The 26,123-nt window shown below is 48.2% G+C and overlaps 1 protein-coding gene across 1 annotated transcript in view; it reads right to left on the bottom strand.

Moving 5' to 3' along the window:
• Positions 1-1,164: 1,164 nt before the first annotated feature.
• Positions 1,165-26,123, bottom strand: part of LOC123732793 (serine/threonine-protein kinase TBK1) — a 69,982-nt gene continuing 45,023 nt past the window's right edge. The window contains exons 10-20 of the mRNA XM_045712067.1: positions 24,461-24,519; positions 22,685-22,776; positions 21,506-21,607; positions 19,077-19,158; positions 17,187-17,305; positions 15,673-15,789; positions 13,239-13,340; positions 12,817-12,913; positions 7,429-7,532; positions 2,339-2,410; positions 1,165-1,317 (exon numbers count right to left, since the gene is read on the bottom strand). Of these exons, the coding sequence (XP_045568023.1) occupies positions 1,263-1,317; positions 2,339-2,410; positions 7,429-7,532; positions 12,817-12,913; positions 13,239-13,340; positions 15,673-15,789; positions 17,187-17,305; positions 19,077-19,158; positions 21,506-21,607; positions 22,685-22,776; positions 24,461-24,519 (1,001 nt within the window). The 3' untranslated portion in view covers positions 1,165-1,262. The remainder of the gene's footprint in view (positions 1,318-2,338; positions 2,411-7,428; positions 7,533-12,816; positions 12,914-13,238; positions 13,341-15,672; positions 15,790-17,186; positions 17,306-19,076; positions 19,159-21,505; positions 21,608-22,684; positions 22,777-24,460; positions 24,520-26,123) is intronic.

Genomic DNA, 26,123 nt, shown 5'->3' with positions numbered 1-26,123 from the left:
TCAGGGTCTAGACTGTAGACTGGTGGGGTCAGGGTCTAGACTGTAGACTGGTGGGGTCAGGATCTAGACTGTAGACTGGTGGGGTCAGGATCTAGACTGTAGACTGGTGGGGTCAGGGTCTAGACTGTAGACTGGTGGGGTCAGGGTCTAGACTGTAGACTGGTGGGGTCAGGTAGAGGTCATTAAACGGGAATTAAATTGCTCTCCAAAATCTGAATGTGTTCGCTCACTTCCAAACCTAAAAAAATAGTTTATTCTGACGTGACTTAAACATTGACATGGACTCAGAACATGCAGTTTGGAGAGTAAAAACGAAATACATCTCAAATTAAACACGTGAAAACACGATTTAGGAGAACTGAAAATAGAAGAATTTGGGAGAAGAATAAAAAACATCTCCGATTTTATAGGGCCCCCCCCCCCCTAGTGTTTATTAAACATTGTTTTAACCAGGTATATCAACAGAAAACATGGTGTATTATACTGTCTCTCGTACACTGAGGACCCGGGGAAGAGTTGGAGGGAGAGGAGAACAACGGGTCTGTTTGAAGGAAAAGGAAAAGGCTGGAGACCCGATGGTCTAGATAGTGGATTGAGGTGGGGGTTTAGGGTGGGGTGAGACTCAGGGGGTGAGGGTTTAGGGTGGGTGAGTTGAGGGGTGAGGGTTTAGGGTGGGGTGAGAGTCGAGGGGTGAGGGTTTAGGGTGGGTGTAAGGGGTGGGTTTGAGAGTCGAGGGGTGAGGGTTTAGGGTGGGTGAGAGTCGAGGGGTGAGGGTTTAGGGTTTAGGGTGGGTATGGAGGTTGGGTGAGGGTTTAGGGTGGGGTGAGACTCAGGGGGTGAGGGTTTAGGGTGGGTGAGTGTCGAGGGTCAAGGGGTGAGGGTGTAGGGTGGGTATGGAGGTTGGGTGAGGGTTTTGGGGTGAGGGTTAAGGGGTGAGGGTGTAGGGGTGAGGGTGTAGGGGTGAGGGTTTAGGGATGAGGGTTTAGGGATGAGGGTTTAGGGGCGAGGGTTTAGGGGTGAGGGTTTAGGGGTGAGGGTGTAGGGTGGGTATGGAGGTTGGGTGAGGGTTAAGGGGTGAGGGTGTACGGGTGAGGGTTTAGGGGTGAGGGTTTAGGGGTGAGGGTTTAGGGGTGAGGGTGTAGGGTGGGTATGGAGGTTGGGTGAGGGTTTAGGGGTGAGGGTTAAGGGGTGAGGGTGTAGGGGTGAGGGTTTAGGGGTGAGGGTTTAGGGATGAGGGTTTAGGGGCGAGGGGCCACATGGTCTCAGATACGGTCCACACTTCTCATTCCTCCATCCAATGACGTCAAAGAGCCAAACCTGGAAAACAGAAACACCAGACAATATTATATCTGACAGGAAGTACCAAACAGCTGATCTGACAGGAAGTACCAAACAGCTGATCTGACAGGAAGTACCCAAACAGCTGATCTGACAGGAAGTACCAAACAGCTGATCTGACAGGAAGTACCAAACAGCTGATCTGACAGGAAGTACCCAAACAGCTGATCTGACAGGAAGTACCAAACAGCTGATCTGACAGGAAGTACCCAAACAGCTGATCTGACAGGAAGTACCAAACAGCTGATCTGACAGGAAGTACCCAAACAGCTGATCTGACAGGAAGTACCAAACAGCTGATCTGACAGGAAGTACCCAAACAGCTGATCTGACAGGAAGTACCCAAACAGCTGATCTGACAGGAAGTACCCAAACAGCTGATCTGACAGGAAGTACCCAAACAGCTGATCTGACAGGAAGTACCCAAACAGCTGATCTGACAGGAAGTACCCAAACAGCTGATCTGACAGGAAGTACCAAACAGCTGATCTGACAGGAAGTACCAAACAGCTGATCTGACAGGAAGTACCAAACAGCTGATCTGACAGGAAGTACCAAACAGCTGATCTGACAGGAAGTACCCAAACAGCTGATCTGACAGGAAGTACCAAACAGCTGATCTGACAGGAAGTACCAAACAGCTGATCTGACAGGAAGTACCCAAACAGCTGATCTGACAGGAAGTACCCAAACAGCTGATCTGACAGGAAGTACCAAACAGCTGATCTGACAGGAAGTACCCAAACAGCTGATCTGACAGGAAGTACCCAAACAGCTGATCTGACAGGAAGTACCAAACAGCTTATCTGACAGGAAGTACCCAAACAGCTGATCTGACAGGAAGTACCAAACAGCTGATCTGACAGGAAGTACCCAAACAGCTGATCTGACAGGAAGTACCAAACAGCTGATCTGACAGGAAGTAGGCGGCCTTCATATGTCTTATCAAGGGGTAGTGATAACGATCTGACAGGAAGTGCTCCGTGTAGCCAGTCCTCACCTCTCCAGGAAGTGGTTGTTCTCAGCCAACTCCTTCACTACCCCCTCCATCTCTTCCTTCAGCTTCTTCATCCTGGAAATCACAGAAAGGATGGAAAGAGTTAACACTGGACACTGTCACTGAGATGGTGGACTATCGTCCCACTGGTTAACACTGGACACTGTCACTGAGAGGGTGGACTATCGTCCCACTGGTTAACACTGGACACTGTCTTGACATGGTGGACTATCGTCCCACTGGTTAACACTGGACACTGTCACTGAGATGGTGGACTATCGTCCCACTGGTTAATACTGGACACTGTCACTGAGATGGTGGACTATCGTCCCACTGGTTAACACTGGACACTGTCACTGAGATGGTGGACTATCGTCCCACTGGTTAACACTGGACACTGTCACTGAGATGGTGGACTATCGTCCCACTGGTTAACACTGGACACTGTCACTGAGATGGTGGAATATCGTCCCACTGGTTAACACTGGACACTGTCACTGAGATGGTGGACTATCGTCCCACTGGTTAACACTGGACACTGTCTTGACATGGTGGAATATCGTCCCACTGGTTAACACTGGACACTGTCACTGAGAAGGTGGACTATCGTCCCACTGGTTAACACTGGACACTGTCACTGAGATGGTGGACTATCGTCCCACTGGTTAACACTGGACACTGTCACTGAGATGGTGGACTATCGTCCCACTGGTTAACACTGGACACTGTCACTGAGATGGTGGACTATCATCCCACTGGTTAACACTGGACACTGTCACTGAGAGGGTGGACTATCGTCCCACTGGTTAACACTGGACACTGTCTTGACATGGTGGAATATCGTCCCACTGGTTAACACTGGACACTGTCACTGAGAAGGTGGACTATCGTCCCACTGGTTAACACTGGACACTGTCACTGAGATGGTGGACTATCGTCCCACTGGTTAACACTGGACACTGTCTTGACATGGTGGACTATCGTCCCACTGGTTAACACTGGACACTGAGATGGTGGACTATCGTCCCACTGGTTAACACTGGACACTGTCACTGAGATGGTGGACTATCGTCCCACTGGTTAACACTGGACACTGTCACTGAGATGGTGGACTATCGTCCCACTGGTTAACACTGGACACTGTCACTGAGATGGTGGACTATCGTCCCACTGGTTAACACTGGACACTGTCTTGACATGGTGGAATATCGTCCCACTGGTTAACACTGGACACTGTCACTGAGAGGGTGTAATTTCGTCCCACTGGTTAACACTGGACACTGTCACTGAGAGGGTGGACTATCGTCCCACTGGTTAACACTGGACACTGTCACTGAGAAGGTGGAATATTAGTCCCAATGGTTAACACTGGACACTGTCACTGAGAAGGTGGAATATTGGTCCCACTGGTTGGTTAACACTGGACACTGTCACTGAGATGGTGGACTATCGTCCCACTGGTTAACACTGGACACTGTGAAGGTGGACTATCGTCCCACTGGTTAACACTGGACACTGTCACTGAGATGGTGGACTATCGTCCCACTGGTTAACACTGGACACTGTCACTGAGATGGTGGACTATCGTCCCACTGGTTAACACTGGACACTGTCACTGAGATGGTGGACTATCGTCCCACTGGTTAACACTGGACACTGTCACTGAGATGGTGGAATATCGTCCCACTGGTTAACACTGGACACTGTCACTGAGATGGTGGAATATCGTCCCACTGGTTAACACTGGACACTGTCACTGAGATGGTGGACTATCGTCCCACTGGTTAACACTGGACACTGTCACTGAGATGGTGGACTATCGTCCCACTGGTTAACACTGGACACTGTGAAGGTGGACTATCGTCCCACTGGTTAACACTGGACACTGTCACTGAGAGGGTGTAATTTCGTCCCACTGGTTAACACTGGACACTGTCACTGAGAGGGTGGACTATCGTCCCACTGGTTAACACTGGACACTGTCACTGAGAAGGTGGAATATTAGTCCCAATGGTTAACACTGGACACTGTCACTGAGAAGGTGGAATATTGGTCCCACTGGTTGGTTAACACTGGACACTGTCACTGAGATGGTGGACTATCGTCCCACTGGTTAACACTGGACACTGTGAAGGTGGACTATCGTCCCACTGGTTAACACTGGACACTGTCACTGAGATGGTGGACTATCGTCCCACTGGTTAACACTGGACACTGTCACTGAGATGGTGGACTATCGTCCCACTGGTTAACACTGGACACTGTCACTGAGATGGTGGACTATCGTCCCACTGGTTAACACTGGACACTGTCACTGAGATGGTGGACTATCGTCCCACTGGTTAACACTGGACACTGTCACTGAGATGGTGGACTATCGTCCCACTGGTTAACACTGGACACTGTCACTGAGATGGTGGACTATCGTCCCACTGGTTAACACTGGACACTGTCACTGAGATGGTGGACTATCGTCCCACTGGTTAACACTGGACACTGTCACTGAGATGGTGGACTATCATCCCACTGGTTAACACTGGACACTGTCACTGAGATGGTGGACTATCGTCCCACTGGTTAACACTGGACACTGTCACTGAGATGGTGGACTATCGTCCCACTGGTTAACACTGGACACTGTCACTGAGATGGTGGACTATCGTCCCACTGGTTAACACTGGACACTGTCACTGAGATGGTGGACTATCGTCCCACTGGTTAACACTGGACACTGTCACTGAGAGGGTGTAATTTCGTCCCACTGGTTAACACTGGACATTGTCACTGAGAGGGTGGACTATCGTCCCACTGGTTAACACTGGACACTGTCACTGAGAAGGTGGAATATTAGTCCCAATGGTTAACACTGGACACTGTCACTGAGAAGGTGGAATATTAGTCCCACTGGTTGGTTAACACTGGACACTGTCACTGAGATGGTGGACTATCGTCCCACTGGTTAACACTGGACACTGTGAAGGTGGACTATCGTCCCACTGGTTAACACTGGACACTGTCACTGAGATGGTGGACTATCGTCCCACTGGTTAACACTGGACACTGTGAAGGTGGACTATCGTCCCACTGGTTAACACTGGACACTGTCACTGAGATGGTGGACTATCGTCCCACTGGTTAACACTGGACACTGTCACTGAGATGGTGGACTATCGTCCCACTGGTTAACACTGGACACTGTCACTGAGATGGTGGACTATCGTCCCACTGGTTAACACTGGACACTGTCACTGAGATGGTGGACTATCGTCCCACTGGTTAACACTGGACACTGTCACTGAGATGGTGGACTATCGTCCCACTGGTTAACACTGGACACTGTCACTGAGATGGTGGACTATCGTCCCACTGGTTAACACTGGACACTGTCACTGAGATGGTGGACTATCGTCCCACTGGTTAACACTGGACACTGGCACTGAGATGGTGGACTATCGTCCCACTGGTTAACACTGGACACTGGCACTGAGATGGTGGACTATCGTCCCACTGATTAACACTGGACACTGGCACTGAGATGGTGGACTATCGTCCCACTGGTTAACACTGGACACTGTCACTGAGATGGTGGACTATCGTCCCACTGGTTAACACTGGACACTGGCACTGAGATGGTGGACTATCGTCCCACTGGTTAACACTGGACACTGTCACTGAGATGGTGGAATATCGTCCCACTGGTTAACACTGGACACTGGCACTGAGATGGTGGACTATCGTCCCACTGGTTAACACTGGACACTGTCACTGAGATGGTGGACTATCGTCCCACTGATTAACACTGGACACTGTCACTGAGATGGTGGACTATCGTCCCACTGGTTAACACTGGACACTGTCACTGAGATGGTGGAATATCGTCCCACTGGTTAACACTGGACTGTCACTGAGATGGTGGACTATCGTCCCACTGGTTAACACTGGACACTGTCACTGAGATGGTGGACTATCGTCCCACTGGTTAACACTGGACACTGTCTTGACATGGTGGACTATCGTCCCACTGGTTAACACTGGACACTGTCACTGAGATGGTGGACTATCGTCCCACTGGTTAACACTGGACACTGTGAAGGTGGACTATCGTCCCACTGGTTAACACTGGACACTGTCACTGAGATGGTGGACTATCGTCCCACTGGTTATAGATCTTCCCTCAAGTCAACAAACATGTCCTCAGATGTAACATCGTGATAATGAGACTCACCCAGGGTCATCTCTACAGGGGTGATCTGGCTGAGGTAAGGTCAGGGGTTAAGGGTCAGGGGTCAGAGACAGTAACTCACCCCAGGGTCATCTCTACAGGGGTGATCTGGCTGAGGTAAGGTCAGGGGTTAAGGGTCAGGGGTCAGAGACAGTAACTCACCCCAGGGTCATCTCTACAGGGGTTTTCTGACTGAGGTAAGGTCAGGGGTTAAGGGTTAACGGTCAGAGACAGTAACTCACCCCAGGGTCATCTCTACAGGGGTGATCTGACTGAGGTAAAGGTCAGGGGTTAAGGGTTAACAGTTAGGGACGGTAACTCACCCCAGGGTCATCTCTACCAGGGTGCTCTGGCTGAGGTAAGGTCAGGGGTTAAGGGTCAGGGGTCAGAGACAGTAACTCACCCCAGGGTCATCTCTACCAGGGTGCTCTGGCTGAGGTAAGGTCAGGGGTTAAGGGTCAGAGACAGTAACTCACCCCAGGGTCATCTCTACCAGGGTGCTCTGGCTGAGGTAAGGTCAGGGGTTAAGGGTCAGGGGTCAGAGACAGTAACTCACCCCAGGGTCATCTCTACCAGGGGTGATCTGGCTGAGGTAAGGTCAGGGGTTAAGGGTCAGGGGTCAGAGACAGTAACTCACCCCAGGGTCATCTCTACAGGGGTTTTCTGACTGAGGTAAGGTCAGGGGTTAAGGGTTAACGGTCAGAGACAGTAACTCACCCCAGGGTCATCTCTACCAGGGGTGATCTGGCTGAGGTAAGGTCAGGGGTTAAGGGTTAAGGACAGTAACTCACCCCAGGGTCATCTCTACCAGGGTGCTCTGGCTGAGGTAAGGTCAGGGGTTAAGGGTCAGGGGTCAGAGACAGTAACTCACCCCAGGGTCATCTCTACCAGGGTGCTCTGGCTGAGGTAGGCTTGAGGTTTCACCATACCACTGGACGCCAGAGGTAGCACCTTACCAGGTAACTGCTCCTGTAACTACAATACACACAAACATGGATATTAAAAACTAAAAAACATATTTTAAGGTAGAAAAGGCATTGGTCTGAAGCTGAAAAATACATTCATGCCCCATAATGTCTACTCCACCCATGCAAAGCTGTCATCAAGGCAAAAGGTGACTACTGTTAATGTTGCGACAGTTCTTTTCTGGTAACAGAACAAAATAGTCATCACATAGTAACTTCTGATTTAGCTGTACTTTAATTAATGCAAACACGTGTGTGGTATATGTGCGGTTCGTCTATATACACGGTCTCGCTGTTTTGCCTCGCAGGGTAAAACAGAGAAGAGAGCGACACCTCCTATTGTTCTCGCTATATACTCTGACAGAGATAGTTCCCGCTCAATGCCGGGCCTGTCCGAGGGAGGAGGAGCGTGGTTTAAACTTGCTTCTCCTATCGTCGGCGTGCAGGCTGGTCTCAGCCTCGTGACGCACTTCCTGTCGCCGGTTGTAGTTCTTCTTGTCTTCAACAGTTGATTTATCCGTAGTTCATATACTTAATATTGTAGCATAGCGTCCCCAGTATATTATATAGGTTATGCATACAAATAGCCAGTTCAACCCTAACACTACTTTGAAGAATCAAAAATATAAAATAGATTTTGATTTGTTTAACACTTTTTTTTTGGTTACTACATGATTCCATATTTCATCGTTTTTGATGTGTTCACTATAAAACCCTTGAATGAGTCGGTGTGTCCAGACTGTTGACTGGTCCTGCATTTAGCCCGAGTTGTTGGACCTGGTTTTTATAACTCTGAGATTAGTCTGAAACCATGTTAGCACGGTCAGAAATGCTAACAAACGGTAGCACATTTAATGGACAGAAATGCTAACAAACGGTAGCACATCGGTGGTTCTTAATGGACAGAAATGCTAACAAACGGTAGCACATCGGTGGTTCTTAACGGACAGAAATGCTACCAAACGGTAGCACATCGGTGGTTCTTAATGGACAGAAATGCTAACAAACGGTGGCACATTTAATGGACAGAAATGCTACCAAACGGTAGGGTGGCAAGTCTAACGGTCACTATGGAGGCTGGAGTCTTGTTCTTATCCCACTCCTAGATACTGAGCTGGGTCAGGGTCCCTGTTATCCCACTCCTAGATACTGAGCTGGGTCAGGGTCCCTGTTATCCCACTCCTAGATACTGAGCTGGGTCAGGGTCCCTGTTATCCCACTCCTAGATACTGAGCTGGGTCAGGGTCCCTGTTATCCCACTCCTAGATACTGAGCTGGGTCAGGGTCCCTGTTATCCCACTCCTAGATACTGAGCTGGGTCAGGGTCCCTGTTATCCCACTCCTAGATACTGAGCTGGGTCAGGGTCCCTGTTATCCCACTCCTAGATACTGAGCTGGGTCAGGGTCCCTGTTATCCCACTCCTAGATACTGAGCTGGGTCAGGGTCCCTGTTATCCCACTCCTAGATACTGAGCTGGGTCAGGGTCCCTGTTATCCCACTCCTAGATACTGAGCTGGGTCAGGGTCCCTGTTATCCCACTCCTAGATACTGAGCTGGGTCAGGGTCCCTGTTATCCCACTCCTAGATACTGAGCTGGGTCAGGGTCCCTGTTATCCCACTCCTAGATACTGAGCTGGGTCAGGGTCCCTGTTATCCCACTCCTAGATACTGAGCTGGGTCAGGGTCCCTGTTATCCCACTCCTAGATACTGAGCTGGGTCAGGGTCCCTGTTATCCCACTCCTAGATACTGAGCTGGGTCAGGGTCCCTGTTATCCCACTCCTAGATACTGAGCTGGGTCAGGGTCCCTGTTATCCCACTCCTAGATACTGAGCTGGGTCAGGGTCCCTGTTATCCCACTCCTAGATACTGAGCTGGGTCAGGGTCCCTGTTATCCCACTCCTAGATACTGAGCTGGGTCAGGGTCCCTGTTATCCCACTCCTAGATACTGAGCTGGGTCAGGGTCCCTGTTATCCCACTCCTAGATACTGAGCTGGGTCAGGGTCCCTGTGTTATCCCACTCCTAGATACTGAGCTGGGTCAGGGTCCCTGTTATCCCACTCCTAGATACTGAGCTGGGTCAGGGTCCCTGTTATCCCACTCCTAGATACTGAGCTGGGTCAGGGTCCCTGTTATCCCACTCCTAGATACTGAGCTGGGTCAGGGTCCCTTGTTATCCCACTCCTAGATACTGAGCTGGGTCAGGGTCCCTGTTATCCCACTCCTAGATACTGAGCTGGGTCAGGGTCCCTGTTATCCCACTCCTAGATACTGAGCTGGGTCAGGGTCCCTGTTATCCCACTCCTAGATACTGAGCTGGGTCAGGGTCCCTGTTATCCCACTCCTAGATACTGAGCTGGGTCAGGGTCCCTGTTATCCCACTCCTAGATACTGAGCTGGGTCAGGGTCCCTGTTATCCCACTCCTAGATACTGAGCTGGGTCAGGGTCCCTGTTATCCCACTCCTAGGTACTGAGCTGGGTCAGGGTCCCTGTTATCCCACTCCTAGATACTGAGCTGGGTCAGGGTCCCTGTTATCCCACTCCTAGATACTGAGCTGGGTCAGGGTCCCTGTTATCCCACTCCTAGATACTGAGCTGGGTCAGGGTCCCTGTTATCCCACTCCTAGATACTGAGCTGGGTCAGGGTCCCTGTTATCCCACTCCTAGATACTGAGCTGGGTCAGGGTCCCTGTTATCCCACTCCTAGATACTGAGCTGGGTCAGGGTCCCTGTGTTATCCCACTCCTAGATACTGAGCTGGGTCAGGGTCCCTGTTATCCCACTCCTAGATACTGAGCTGGGTCAGGGTCCCTGTTATCCCACTCCTAGATACTGAGCTGGGTCAGGGTCCCTGTTATCCCACTCCTAGATACTGAGCTGGGTCAGGGTCCCTGTTATCCCACTCCTAGATACTGAGCTGGGTCAGGGTCCCTGTTATCCCACTCCTAGATACTGAGCTGGGTCAGGGTCCCTGTTATCCCACTCCTAGATACTGAGCTGGGTCAGGGTCCCTGTTATCCCACTCCTAGATACTGAGCTGGGTCAGGGTCCCTGTTATCCCACTCCTAGATACTGAGCTGGGTCAGGGTCCCTGTTATCCCACTCCTAGATACTGAGCTGGGTCAGGGTCCCTGTTATCCCACTCCTAGATACTGAGCTGGGTCAGGGTCCCTGTTATCCCACTCCTAGATACTGAGCTGGGTCAGGGTCCCTGTTATCCCACTCCTAGATACTGAGCTGGGTCAGGGTCCCTGTTATCCCACTCCTAGATACTGAGCTGGGTCAGGGTCCCTGTTATCCCACTCCTAGATACTGAGCTGGGTCAGGGTCCCTGTTATCCCACTCCTAGATACTGAGCTGGGTCAGGGTCCCTGTTATCCCACTCCTAGATACTGAGCTGGGTCAGGGTCCCTGTTATCCCACTCCTAGATACTGAGCTGGGTCAGGGTCCCTGTTATCCCACTCCTAGATACTGAGCTGGGTCAGGGTCCCTGTTATCCCACTCCTAGATACTGAGCTGGGTCAGGGTCCCTGTTATCCCACTCCTAGATACTGAGCTGGGTCAGGGTCCCTGTTATCCCACTCCTAGGTACTGAGCTGGGTCAGGGTCCCTGTTATCCCACTCCTAGATACTGAGCTGGGTCAGGGTCCCTGTTATCCCACTCCTAGATACTGAGCTGGGTCAGGGTCCCTGTTATCCCACTCCTAGATACTGAGCTGGGTCAGGGTCCCTGTTATCCCACTCCTAGATACTGAGCTGGGTCAGGGTCCCTGTTATCCCACTCCTAGATACTGAGCTGGGTCAGGGTCCCTGTTATCCCACTCCTAGATACTGAGCTGGGTCAGGGTCCCTGTTATCCCACTCCTAGATACTGAGCTGGGTCAGGGTCCCTGTTATCCCACTCCTAGATACTGAGCTGGGTCAGGGTCCCTGTTATCCCACTCCTAGATACTGAGCTGGGTCAGGGTCCCTGTTATCCCACTCCTAGATACTGAGCTGGGTCAGGGTCCCTGTTATCCCACTCCTAGATACTGAGCTGGGTCAGGGTCCCTGTTATCCCACTCCTAGATACTGAGCTGGGTCAGGGTCCCTGTTATCCCACTCCTAGATACTGAGCTGGGTCAGGGTCCCTGTTATCCCACTCCTAGATACTGAGCTGGGTCAGGGTCCCTGTTATCCCACTCCTAGATACTGAGCTGGGTCAGGGTCCCTGTTATCCCACTCCTAGATACTGAGCTGGGTCAGGGTCCCTGTTATCCCACTCCTAGATACTGAGCTGGGTCAGGGTCCCTGTTATCCCACTCCTAGATACTGAGCTGGGTCAGGGTCCCTGTTATCCCACTCCTAGATACTGAGCTGGGTCAGGGTCCCGTGTTATCCCACTCCTAGATACTGAGCTGGGTCAGGGTCCCTGTTATCCCACTCCTAGATACTGAGCTGGGTCAGGGTCCCTGTTATCCCACTCCTAGATACTGAGCTGGGTCAGGATTCCCTGTTATCCCACTCCTAGATACTGAGCTGGGTCAGGGTTCCCTGTTATCCCACTCCTAGATACTGAGCTGGGTCAGGGTCCCTGTTATCCCACTCCTAGATACTGAGCTGGGTCAGGGTCCCTGTTATCCCACTCCTAGATACTGAGCTGGGTCAGGGTCCCTGTTATCCCACTCCTAGATACTGAGCTGGGTCAGGGTCCCTGTTATCCCACTCCTAGATACTGAGCTGGGTCAGGGTCCCTGTTATCCCACTCCTAGATACTGAGCTGGGTCAGGGTCCCTGTTATCCCACTCCTAGATACTGAGCTGGGTCAGGGTCCCTGTTATCCCACTCCTAGATACTGAGCTGGGTCAGGGTCCCTGTTATCCCACTCCTAGATACTGAGCTGGGTCAGGGTCCCTGTTATCCCACTCCTAGATACTGAGCTGGGTCAGGGTCCCTGTTATCCCACTCCTAGATACTGAGCTGGGTCAGGGTCCCTGTTATCCCACTCCTAGATACTGAGCTGGGTCAGGGTCCCTGTTATCCCACTCCTAGATACTGAGCTGGGTCAGGGTCCCTGTTATCCCACTCCTAGATACTGAGCTGGGTCAGGGTCCCTGTTATCCCACTCCTAGATACTGAGCTGGGTCAGGGTCCCTGTTATCCCACTCCTAGATACTGAGCTGGGTCAGGGTCCCTGTTATCCCACTCCTAGATACTGAGCTGGGTCAGGGTCCGTGTTATCAGTGTTTAGTAAGGTGTGTGTGTGTGTGTGTGTGTGTGTGTGTGTGTGTGTGTGTGTGTGGAGTTCTGACCTTAATAACTCTCTCCATCACCATGGAAACCTCTTTCTCCACGCTGTTGAATTGGCTGGTTAGACTAATCAGCTGTTTCCTCACGTGATGCACCTTCCTGTACAGGGAGATAAACACAACTATTGATACAGAACACACACACACACACACACACACACACACACACACACACACACACACACACACACACACACACACACACACACCTTCCTGTACAGGGGAGATAAACACAACTATTGATACTATTGATACAGAACACACACCTTCATTTACAGGACACACTGACCTCATCTGATACCTACCTTCCTTCCTTCCTTCCTTCCTTCCTTCCTTCCTTCCTTCCTTCCTTCCTTCCTTCCTTCCTTCCTTCACAGAACACACTGACCGCATCAGATACCTTCGTTCATTAACAGGAAACTTACCTCATCCACTCCTCGCTCTTAGAGATGAAGAGGCGATACTTCATGGCACACTCCTCTGTAAACAGAGACCTGGCTTTGGTGGCATGGAACACCAGCTTCTGTCTGTAACCATGGAAACATTATAATATTACTATACCGTAACCATAGAAACATTATAATATTACTATACTGTAACCATAGAAACATAATAATATTACTATACTGTAACCATAGAAACATAATAATATTACTATACCGTAACCAGGGAAACATTATAATATTACCATACCGTAACCATGGAAACATTATAATATTACTATACCGTAACCATGGAAACATTATAATATTACTATACCTGTAACCATGGAAACATTATAATATTACTATACCGTAACCATAGAAACATTATAATATTACTATACTGTAACCATAGAAACATTATAATATTACTATACCGTAACCATAGAAACATTATAATATTACTATACCGTAACCATAGAAACATTATAATATTACTATACCGTAACCATGGAAACATTATAATATTACTATACCGTAACCATAGAAACATAATATTACTATACTGTAACCATAGAAACATAATAATATTACTATACTGTAACCAGAGAAACATTATAATATTACTATACCGTAACCAGAGAAACATTATAATATTACTATACCGTAACCATGGAAACATTATAATATTACTATACTGTAACCATGGAAACATTATAATATTACTATACTGTAACCAGGGAAACATTATAATATAACCATGGAAACATTATAATATTACTATACCGTAACCATAGAAACATAATATTACTATACTGTAACCATAGAAACATAATAATATTACTATACTGTAACCAGAGAAACATTATAATATTACTATACTGTAACCATAGAAACATTATAATATTACTATACCGTAACCATAGAAACATTATAATATTACTATACCGTAACCATGGAAACATTATAATATTACTATACCGTAACCAGGGAAACATTATAATATTACCATACCGTAACCATGGAAACATTATAATATTACTATACCGTAACCATGGAAACATTATAATATTACTATACCGTAACCATGGAAACATTATAATATTACTATACTGTAACCATGGAAACATTATAATATTACTATACTGTAACCATAGAAACATTATAATATTACTATACAGTAACCATAGAAACATTATAATATTACTATACCGTAACCATAGATAAATTATAATATTACTATACCGTAACCATAGAAACATTATAATATTACTATACCGTAACCATAGAAACATTATAATATTACTATACCGTAACCAGAGAAACATTATAATATTACTATACCGTAACCATGGAAACATTATAATATTACTATACTGTAACCATGGAAACATTATAATATTACTATACTGTAACCAGGGAAACATTATAATATAACCATGGAAACATTATAATATTACTATACCGTAACCATAGAAACATAATATTACTATACTGTAACCATAGAAACATAATAATATTACTATACTGTAACCAGAGAAACATTATAATATTACTATACTGTAACCATAGAAACATTATAATATTACTATACCGTAACCATAGAAACATTATAATATTACTATACTGTAACCATAGAAACATTATAATATTACTATACCGTAACCATAGAAACATTATAATATTACTATACCGTAACCATAGGAACATTATAATATTACTATACCGTAACCATAGAAACATTATAATATTACTATACCGTAACCATAGGAACATTATAATATTACTATACCGTAACCATAGGAACATTATAATATTACTATACCGTAACCATAGAAACATTATAATATTACTATACCGTAACCATAGAAACATTATAATATTACTATACTGTAACCAGAGAAACATTATAATATTACTATACTGTAACCATAGAAACATAATATTACTATACTGTAACCATAGAAACATTATAATATTACTATACTGTAACCATAGAAACATTATAATATTACTATACTGTAACCATAGAAACATTATAATATTACTATACCGTAACCATAGAAACATTATAATATTACTATACCGTAACCATAGAAACATTATAATATTACTATACTGTAACCATAGGAACATTATAATATTACTATACTGTAACCATAGAAACATAGTATTACTATACTGTAACCATAGAAACATTATAATATTACTATACTGTAACCATAGAAACATTATAATATTACTATACTGTAACCAGAGGAACATTATAATATTACTATACTGTAACCATGGAAACATTATAATATTACTATACTGTAACCATGGAAACATTATAATATTACTATACTGTAACCAGAGAATATGAATACATGTACTTTAACTCACGTCAAAAGGCCGACACAAACCCTGGTCGGCGGGAAAGGAAAGACGGACCTACTTGTCAAATTTGTGTATCTGTTCCTCGTTGTATGGCAGACGCCTCTCAGCCTTGTCCTTCTTAAACTGGTGGTAGATGGCCGTAATGGAGTCCAGGAGAACCTTAATCCTCTCAACACTGAGACAGAGAGAGAAAACCATGAACAAACTGGTGGTAGATGGCTGTAATCTCTGAAGTACACTGTAACCTGGTAACATTTAGTACCTCCCAGAGAGAGAGAGAGAGAGAGAGAGAGAGAGAGAGAGAGAGACAGAGAGAGAGAGACAGAGAGAGAGAGAGACAGAGAGAGAGAGAGACAGAGAGACAGAGACAGAGAGACAGAGAGAGAGAGAGAGAGACAGAGAGAGAGAGAGACAGAGAGAGAGAGAGAGAGAGAGAGAGAGAGAGAGAGAGAGAGAGAGAGAGAGAGAGAGAGAGAGAGAGACAGAGAGAGACAGAGAGAGAGAGAGAGAGAGAGAGAGACAGAGAGAGAGAGAGAGAGAGAGAGAGAGAGAGAGAGAGAGAGAGAGAGAGAGAGACAGAGAGAGAGAGACAGAGAGAGAGAGAGACAGAGAGAGAGAGACAGAGAGAGACAGAGACAGAGAGAGAGAGAGACAGAGAGAGAGAGAGACAGAGAGACAGAGACAGAGAGACAGAGAGAGAGAGAGAGACAGAGAGAGACAGAGAGAGAGAGAGAGAGAGAGAGAGAGACAGAGAGAGAGAGAGAATAGAGAGAGAGAGACAGAGAGAGAGAGAGAGAGAGACAGAGAGAGAGAGAAAGAGAGAGAGAGACAGAGAGAGAAAGAGAGAGAGAGAGAGAGACAGAGAGAGAGAGAATCTGGCTGCACATTTTAATTCACGGCCAATAAAAGGTGTCATTTTACATTCTGAACTCAATTTCCGAAACAGGCATTAGGAAGGTGACCAAAATAAGCTTTTTACCACCTGAGGACCATTGCTAATGTGTGTCTGTTTTTCTCTCTAAGGCCGATACAGAGAGACTCATCCACGCTTTCATAACAAGCAGGCTTCACTACTGTAACGCTCTCCTGTCTGGTCCGCCCAAGAAAAGCCCATTGGTCAACTGCAAAAACATACAGAATGCTGCATCATGGGTACCGACCAAGGTCACGTTGATCGATGTCGTGCGGTTCCTGTCAGCGTAAAACCATCACGCTCACAACTAAAACTTTTTGCCGCTTTCGCTTTCCCGCCACTAGCACGCGCTAAGCGCGTCGCGACAATGTTGCCCGGAAATAGAAACACGATCGACGCTAACTCGCCGCGATCCCAGTGACGTCGCAGAACAAGACGAATAACACACGAACTATTTTACACACGGAAGGTTTTTCAAAATGAACAAAAGACTTCGGGTGGCTTTGTGTTTTCATTTATTTATTTTTTTTGCATATCGGAAAACAAACATTACAATACTTGTATCGTCACAGCCCTCACACACACACACACACACACACACACACTACACACACACACACACACACACACACACACACACACTCTCTCTCATTACTTACTTCCTGTCTTCAGGGTGAGTTCCAGCTTGAGTCCAGCTGTCCGTCAGAACGCCACCTGACAGGAACTTACTCTTGATGTCCTGAATCATCTGCTCCATGGGGACTAAAGAGTTGGAGATCTGCACAGAGAGACAACCAATCAGTTAGCAGCTCCAGAGATCTGCACAGAGAGACAACCAATCAGTTAGCAGCTCTAGAGACGGGAGGCTGAGAGACAACCAATCAATTAGCAGCTCTAGAGACGGGAGGCTGAGAGACAACCAATCAGTTAGCAGCTCCAGAGACGGGAGGCTGAGAGACAACCAATCAATTAGCAGCTCTAGAGACGGGAGGCTGAGAGACAACCAATCAATTAGCAGCTCTAGAGACGGGAGGCTGAGAGACAACCAATCAATTAGCAGCTCTAGAGACGGGAGGCTGAGAGACAACCAATCAACAGCAGCCAGGGGCGGGGACAGAGGGAACAGAGGCTGAGTGATAGGTTAGCAGCCAGGGGCGGGACCAAAGGGAACAGAGGCTGAGTGATAGGTTAGCAGCCAGGGGCGGGACCAGAGGGAACAGAGGCTGAGTGATAGATTAGCAGCCAGGGGCGGGACCAGAGGGAACAGAGGTTGTGATAGGTTAGCAGCCAGGGGCGGGACCAGAGGCTGTGATAGGTTAGCAGTCAGGGGCGGGGCCAGAGGCTGTGATAGGTTAGCAGCCAGGGGCGGGGCCAGAGGCTGTGATAGGTTAGCAGCCAGGGGCGGGGCCAGAGGCTGTGATAGGTTAGCAGCCAGGGGCGGGACCAGAGGGAACAGAGGCTGAGTGATAGGTTAGCAGCTAGGGGCGGGACCAGAGGGAACAGAGGTTGTGATAGGTTAGCAGCCAGGGGCGGGACCAGAGGGAACAGAGGTTGTGATAGGTTAGCAGCCAGGGGCGGGACCAGAGGGAACAGAGGCTGTGATAAATTAGCAGCCAGGGGCGGGACCAGAGGGACCAGAGGCTATGATAGGTTAGCAGCCAGGGGCGGGACCAGAGGCTGTGATAGGTTAGCAGCCAGGGGCGGGACCAGAGGGAACAGAGGCTGAGTGATAGGTTAGCAGCCAGGGGCGGGGCCAGAGGCTGTGATATGTTAGCAGCCAGGGGCGGGACCAGAGGGACCAGAGGCTGTGATAGGTTAGCAGCCAGGGGCGGGACCAGAGGGACCAGAGGCTGTGATAGGTTAGCAGCCAGGGGCGGGACCAGAGGGACCAGAGGCTGTGATAGGTTAGCAGCCAGGGGCGGGACCAGAGGCTGTGATAGGTTAGCAGCCAGGGCGGGACCAGAGGCTGTGATAGGTTAGCAGCCAGGGGCGGGACCAGAGGCTGTGATAGGTTAGCAGCCAGGGGCGGGACCAGAGGCTGTGATAGGTTAGCAGCCAGGGCGGGACCAGAGGCTGTGATAGGTTAGCAGCCAGGGGCGGGACCAGAGGGAACAGAGACTGTGATAGGTTAGCAGCCAGGGGCGGGACCAGAGGGACCAGAGTCTGTGATAGGTTAGCAGCCAGGGGCGGGACCAGATGCTGTGATAGGTTAGCAGCCAGGGGCGGGGCCAGAGGGAACAGAGGCTGTGATAGGTTAGCAGCCAGGGGCGGGACCAGATGCTGTGATAGGTTAGCAGCCAGGGGCGGGACCAGAGGGACCAGAGGCTGTGATAGGTTAGCAGCCAGGGGCGGGACCAGAGGGACCAGAGGCTGTGATAGGTTAGCAGCCAGGGGCGGGACCAGAGGGACCAGAGGCTGTGATAGGTTAGCAGCCAGGGGCGGGACCAGAGGGACCAGAGGCTGTGATAGGTTAGCAGCCAGGGGCGGGACCAGAGGGACCAGAGGCTGTGATAGGTTAGCAGCCAGGGGCGGGACCAGAGGGAACTTACCAGGACTATTTTCTTCCTCATGTCTGAGATCTCATCGTATTCTGACGACGACAACATATTGGCCCGCATTAACACCTCGTACCTGGGAGAGGAAACGACAACACCGCATTAACACCTCGTACCTGGGAGAGGAAACGACAACACCGCATTAACACCTCGTACCTGGGAGAGGAAACGACAACATATTGGCCCGTATTAACACCTCGTACCTGGGAGAGGAAACGACAACACCGTATTAACACCTCGTACCTGGGAGAGGAAACGACAACACCGCATTAACACCTCGTACCTGGGAGAGGAAACGACAACATATTGGCCCGTATTAACACCTCGTACCTGGGAGAGGAAACGACAACATATTGGCCCGCATTAACACCTCGTACCTGGGAGAGGAAACGACAACACCGCATTAACACCTCGTACCTGGGAGAGGAAACGACAACATATTGGCCCGCATTAACACCTCGTACCTGGGAGAGGCAACGACAACATATTGGCCCGTATTAACACCTCGTACCTGGGAGAGGAACGACAACATATTGGCCCCGCATTAACACCTCGTACCTGGGAGAGGCAACGACAACATATTGGCCTGTATTAACACCTCGTACCTGGAAGAGGCGACGACGACAACATATTGGCCCGCATTAACACCTCGTACCTGGGAGAGGAAACGACAACATATTGGCCCGTATTAACACCTCGTACCTGGGAGAGGTAACGACAACATATTGGCCCGTATTAACACCTCGTACCTGGGAGAGGAAACGACAACATATTGGCCTGCATTAACACCTCGTACCTGGGAGAGGAGACGACAACACCGCATTAACACCTCGTACCTGGGAGAGGAAACGACAACATATTGGCCCACATTAACACCTCGTACCTGGGAGAGGCAACGACAACATATTGGCCCGTATTAACACCTCGTACCTGGAAGAGGGAATGACAACATATTGGCCCCGCATTAACACCTCGTACCTGGGAGAGGCAACGACAACATATTGGCCCGTATTAACACCTCGTACCTGGAAGAGGTGACAACGACAACATATTGGCCCGCATTAACACCTCGTACCTGGGAGAGGAAACGACAACATATTGGCCCGTATTAACACCTCGTACCTGGGAGAGGAGACGACGACAACATATTGGCCCGCATTAACACCTCGTACCTGGGAGAGGCAACGACAACATATTGGCCCGCATTAACACCTCGTACCTGGGAGAGGCGTCGACAACATATTGGCCCGTATTAACACCTCGTACCTGGGAGAGGAGACGACGACAACATATTGGCCCGCATTAACACCTCGTACCTGGGAGAGAAAACGACAACATATTGGCCCGTATTAACACCTTGTACCTGGGAGAGGAAACGACAACATATTGGCCCGCATTAACACCTCGTACCTGGGAGAGGTAACGACAACATATTGGCCCGTATTAACACCTCGTACCTGGGAGAGGAAACGACAACATATTGGCCCGCATTAACACCTCGTACCTGGGAGAGGAAACGACAACATATTGGCCCGCATTAACACCTCGTACCTGGGAGAGGAGACGACAACACCGCATTAACACCTCGTACCTGGGAGAGGAAACGACAACATATTGGCCCGCATTAACACCTCGTACCTGGGAGAGGCAACGACAACATATTGGCCCGTATTAACACCTCGTACCTGGAAGAGGAGACGACGACAACATATTGGCCCGCATTAACACCTCGTACCTGGGAGAGGTGACGACAACATATTGGCCCATATTAACACCTCGTACCTGGGAGAGGAAACGACAACATATTGGCCCGCATTAACACCTCGTACCTGGGAGAGGAAACGACAACATATTGGCCCGCATTAACACCTCGTACCTGGGAGAGGGAACAACAACATATTGGCCCGTATTAACACCTCGTACCTGGGAGAGGAAACGACAACACCGCATTAACACCTCGTACCTGGGAGAGGGAACGACAACATATTGGTCCGCATTAACACCTCGTACCTGGGAGAGGGAACGACAACATATTGGCCCGTATTAACACCTCGTACCTGGGAGAGGAAACGACAACATATTGGCCCGTATTAACACCTCGTACCTGGGAGAGGAGACGACAACATATTGGCCCGTATTAACACCTCGTACCTGGGAGAGGCGACGACAACATATTGGCCCGCATTAACACCTCGTACCTGGGAGAGGAGACGACAACATATTGGCCCGTATTAACACCTCGTACCTGGGAGAGGCGACGACAACATATTGGCCCGCATTAACACCTCGTACCTGGGAGAGGCAACGACAACATATTGGCCCGTATTAACACCTCGTACCTGGGAGAGGAGACGACAACAACAACAAACCTCTGAGGAGCTGGAGGGGAAAAAGCGTCAAAACAAATGAAAGTGTTTACTCACAGCTGCTCTGTTCTCTCCAGGATCTGAGTGCAGTAGTGGCAGATGTGGATGATCTCTGATTTCTTATGTACCATCTCGCTGTAGTCCTCCTTCATTAACTCACTGAGACAGAGAGACACATTCACTCATTAACCAGGGTACCAGGTGAACAGTGTACCAGTTGACAGAGGAGTACCAGGTGAACCAGTTGACAGAGGGGTATACCAGGTGAACAGTGAACCAGTTGGCAGAGGGGTACCAGTTGAACAGTGTACCAGTTGACAGAGGGGTACCAGGTGAACCAGTTAACAGAGGGGTACCAGGTGAACAGTGTACCAGTTGACAGAGGGGTACCAGGTGAACAGTGTACCAGTTGACAGAGGGGTACCAGGTGAACACTGTACCAGTTTACAGAGGGTTGCCATGGGGAACAGTGTACCAGCTGACAGATGGGTACCAGGTGAACACTGTACCAGTTTACAGAGGGTTGCCATGGGGAACAGTGTACCAGCTGACAGATGGGTACCAGGTGAACAGTGAACCAGTTGACAGAGGGGTACCAGGTGAACCAGTTGACAGAGGGGTACCAGGTGAACAGTGTACCAGCTGACAGAGGGGTACCAGGTGAACCAGCTGACAGAGGGGTACCAGGTGAACAGTGTACCAGCTGACAGAGGGGTACCAGGTGAACAGTGTACCAGCTGACAGAGGGGTACCAGGTGAACAGTGTACCAGCTGACAGAGGGGTACCAGGTGAACAGTGTACCAGCTGACAGAGGGGTACCAGGTGAACAGTGTACCAGCTGACAGAGGGGTACCAGGTGAACAGTGAACCAGTTGACAGAGGGGTACCTGGTGAACCAGTTGACAGAGGGTTACCAGGTGAACAGTGTACCAGTTGACAGAGGGGTACCAGGTGAACCAGTTGACAGAGGGGTACCAGGTGAACAGTGTACCAGTTGACAGAGGGTTACCAGGTGAACAGTGAACCAGTTGACAGAGGGGTACCAGGTGAACCAGTTGACAGAGGGGTACCAGGTGAACAGTGTACCAGCTGACAGAGGGGTATACCAGGTGAACAGTGAACCAGCTGACAGAGGGGTATACCAGGTGAACAGTGAACCAGCTGACAGATGGGTATACCAGGTGAATGTGCTGGTTGTGTGGTGCATGGTAAGGTTTTGAGTTATCAGGACTTACATTAGTCCCCTAACTCCCTTCCTGACCAGCTCCTGGCAAACCAACAGGGAGTCTGAAGTCTTCCACAGGTGGCCCACATCTCCTGCAAACGTCTGGACAACGGAGGAAGAGATATTAGGATATTAGTTAGGGGCACCACACACACACCATCCTCCTCCTCCTATGGACACATAGCTTCTATTTTGGGGGAGGGGAGGGGGGGTCATAGGTTAGCAGTGTGGTTAAGGTTAGGATTAAAATCAGATCGTGTGGCTGTGCCAGCGAGCGGACCACGCTGCAGAGCTACCTCCAGAACACGAGTCATCTCAATAAATGCCAACCCTGCCCATGTTGAGCTACATGTTGTTTTGTGGCTTTACTCAGGGTGAGAGAGTCATAATATATAGTTACCTTGGCATAGCTGGCATAATATATAGTTACCATGGCATAGCTGGCATAATATATAGCATAATATATAGTTACCTTGGCATAGCTGGCATAATATATAGTTACCATGGCATAGCTGGCATAATATACAGTTACCTTGGCATAGCTGGCATAATATATAGTTACCATGGCATAGCTGGCATAATATACAGTTACCTTGGCATAGCTGGCATAATATATAGCATAATATATAGTTACCTTGGCATAGCTGGCATAATATATAGTTACCTTGGCATAGCTGGCATAATATATAGTTACCTTGGCATAGCTGGCATAATATATAGCATAATATATAGTTACCATGGCATAGCTGGCATAATATATAGTTACCTTGGCATAGCTGGCATAATATATAGCATAATATATAGTTACCTTGGCATAGCTGGCATAATATATAGTTACCTTGGCATAGCTGGCATAATATATAGTTACCTTGGCATAGCTGGCATAATATATAGTTACCTTGGCATAGCTGGCATAATATATAGTTACCTTGGCATAGCTGGCATAATATATAGTTACCTTGGCATAGCTGGCATAATATATAGCATAATATATAGTTACCTTGGCATAGCTGGCATTATATTTAGTTACCTTGGCATAGCTGGCATAATATATAGTTACCTTGGCATAGCTGGCATAATATATAGCATAATATATAGTTACCTTGGCATAGCTGGCATAATATATAGTTACCTTGGCATAGCTGGCATAATATATAGTTACCTTGGCATAGCTGGCATAATATATAGTTACCTTGGCATAGCTGGCATAATATATAGTTACCTTGGCATAGCTGGCATAATATATAGTTACCTTGGCATAGCTGGCATAATATACAGTTACCTTGGCATAGCTGGCATAATATATAGTTACCTTGGCATAGCTGGCATAATATATAGTTACCTTGGCATAGCTGGCATAATATATAGTTACCTTGGCATAGCTGGCATAACATATAGTTACCGTGGCATAGCTGGCATAATATATAGTTACCTTGGCATAGCTGGCATAATATTTAGTTACCGTGGCATAGCTGGCATAATATTTAGTTACCTTGGCATAGCTGGCATAATATATAGCATAATATATAGTTACCGTGGCATAGCTGGCATAATATATAGTTACCTTGGCATAGCTGGCATAATATATAGTTACCTTGGCATAGCTGGCATAATATATAGTTACCTTGGCATAGCTGGCATAACATATAGTTACCGTGGCATAGCTGGCATAATATATAGTTACCTTGGCATAGCTGGCATAATATTTAGTTACCGTGGCATAGCTGGCATAATATTTAGTTACCTTGGCATAGCTGGCATAATATATAGCATAATATATAGTTACCTTGGCATAGCTGGCATCCAGGTCCAGGTCGTAGCGAGGCTGGACTTTAGGAGGACTCGCTGTGGAGATCGATAGAGAGACTGAGATTAACAACAGAGACAGATTGCCTGTCTGTCAACCTCGGTCCCTGCCTGCCTGCCTGCCTGCCTGTCTGCCTGTCTGTCTGTCTGTCTGTCTGTCTGTCTGTCTGTCTGTCTGTCTGTCTGTCTGTCTGTCTGTCTGTCTGTCTGTCTGTTAATCTCTGTCTGTCTGTCTGTCTGTCTGTCTGTCTGTCAACCTCAGTCTCTGTCTGTCTGTCTGTCTGTCAACCTCAGTCTCTGTCTGTCAACCTCTGTCTGTCTGTCAACCTCAGTCTCTGTCTGTCAACCTCAGTCTCTGTCTGTCAACCTCAGTCTCTGTCTGTCAACCTCAGTCTCTGTCTGTCTGTCTGTCTGTCTGTCTGTCTGTCTGTCAACCTCAGTCTCTGCCTGTCTGTCAACCTCAGTCTCTGTCTGTATGTCTGTCTGTCAACCTCAGTCTCTGCCTGTCTGTCAACCTCAGTCTCTGCCTGTCTGTCAACCTCAGTCTCTGCCTGTCTGTCAACCTCAGTGTCTGTCTGTCTGTCTGTCTGTCTGTCTGTCTGTCTGTCTGTCTGTCTGTCTGTCTGTCTGTCTGTCTGTCTGTCTGTCTGTCTGTCTGTGTCCCGCAGCACAAATACAGGAAACATCGAAGGGCTGAACACTATAAAAACACAACATGCAACAATTTCAAAGATTTTTTTTTAGAAGGAAATCAGGTGAATTAAAATAAATTCATTAGGTCCTAATCTATGGATTTCACATGACTGGGAATACAGATATGCATCTGTTGGACACAGATACTTTACAATAAAACGTAGAGGAGTGGATCAGAAAAACCAGTCAGTATCTGGTGTGACCACCATCTGCCTCATGCAGCGAAACACATCTCCTTCACATCGAGTTGAGCAGGCTGTTGATTGTGGCCCTGTTTGGATGTTGTCCCCACCTCGTCTTCAACGGCTGTGTGAAGTTGTTGGATATTGGGCGGGAACTGGAAACACGCTGTCGTACACGTTCGATTCCAGAGCATCCCAAACATGCTCAACGGGGTGTGACATGTCTGGTGGAGTACGCAGGTCGTGGGTACAGATCCTTGCGCCATGGAGGCGATGGTTGCAGATGTCGTCCCGGTATCTTCTGTGCGTTCAACTTGCCATCAATAAAATGTAATTGTGTTGGTTGTTCGTAGCTTTATGCCCGGCCATACCATAACCCCATCATGAGGCAGTCTGTTCACAACGCCGTCTACCCGGGGACGGTCGAAAACCGGGATTCATCCGTGAAGAACACACTTCTCCGGCGTACCAGAGGGCATCGGAAGGTAAACGTTTTGGCCAACGAAGTTGATTACGAACCCGGAACTGCAGTCAGTTATATTGTCAAAGGAGAAATGCTAAGAAACAGGGATTGAAACGGGATAGAAACAGGATAGAAACAGGATAGAAACAGGATAGAAACAGGGATGTAAAAAACAGATATGGAAACAAATTTGTGCCCAAAATGTGAGAGAAATAATATTTTTGATGCGTACGGAACATTTCTGGGATCTTTTATTTCAGCTGATGAACCATGGGACCAACACTTTCACACGTTGTCTGTATTTG

This window comes from Salmo salar, unplaced genomic scaffold (genome assembly GCF_905237065.1).
Source record: "Salmo salar unplaced genomic scaffold, Ssal_v3.1, whole genome shotgun sequence".
In the NCBI taxonomy this organism is placed as follows: Eukaryota; Metazoa; Chordata; class Actinopteri; order Salmoniformes; family Salmonidae; genus Salmo; species Salmo salar.
This window is presented reverse-complemented; position numbering and strand designations above follow the sequence as displayed.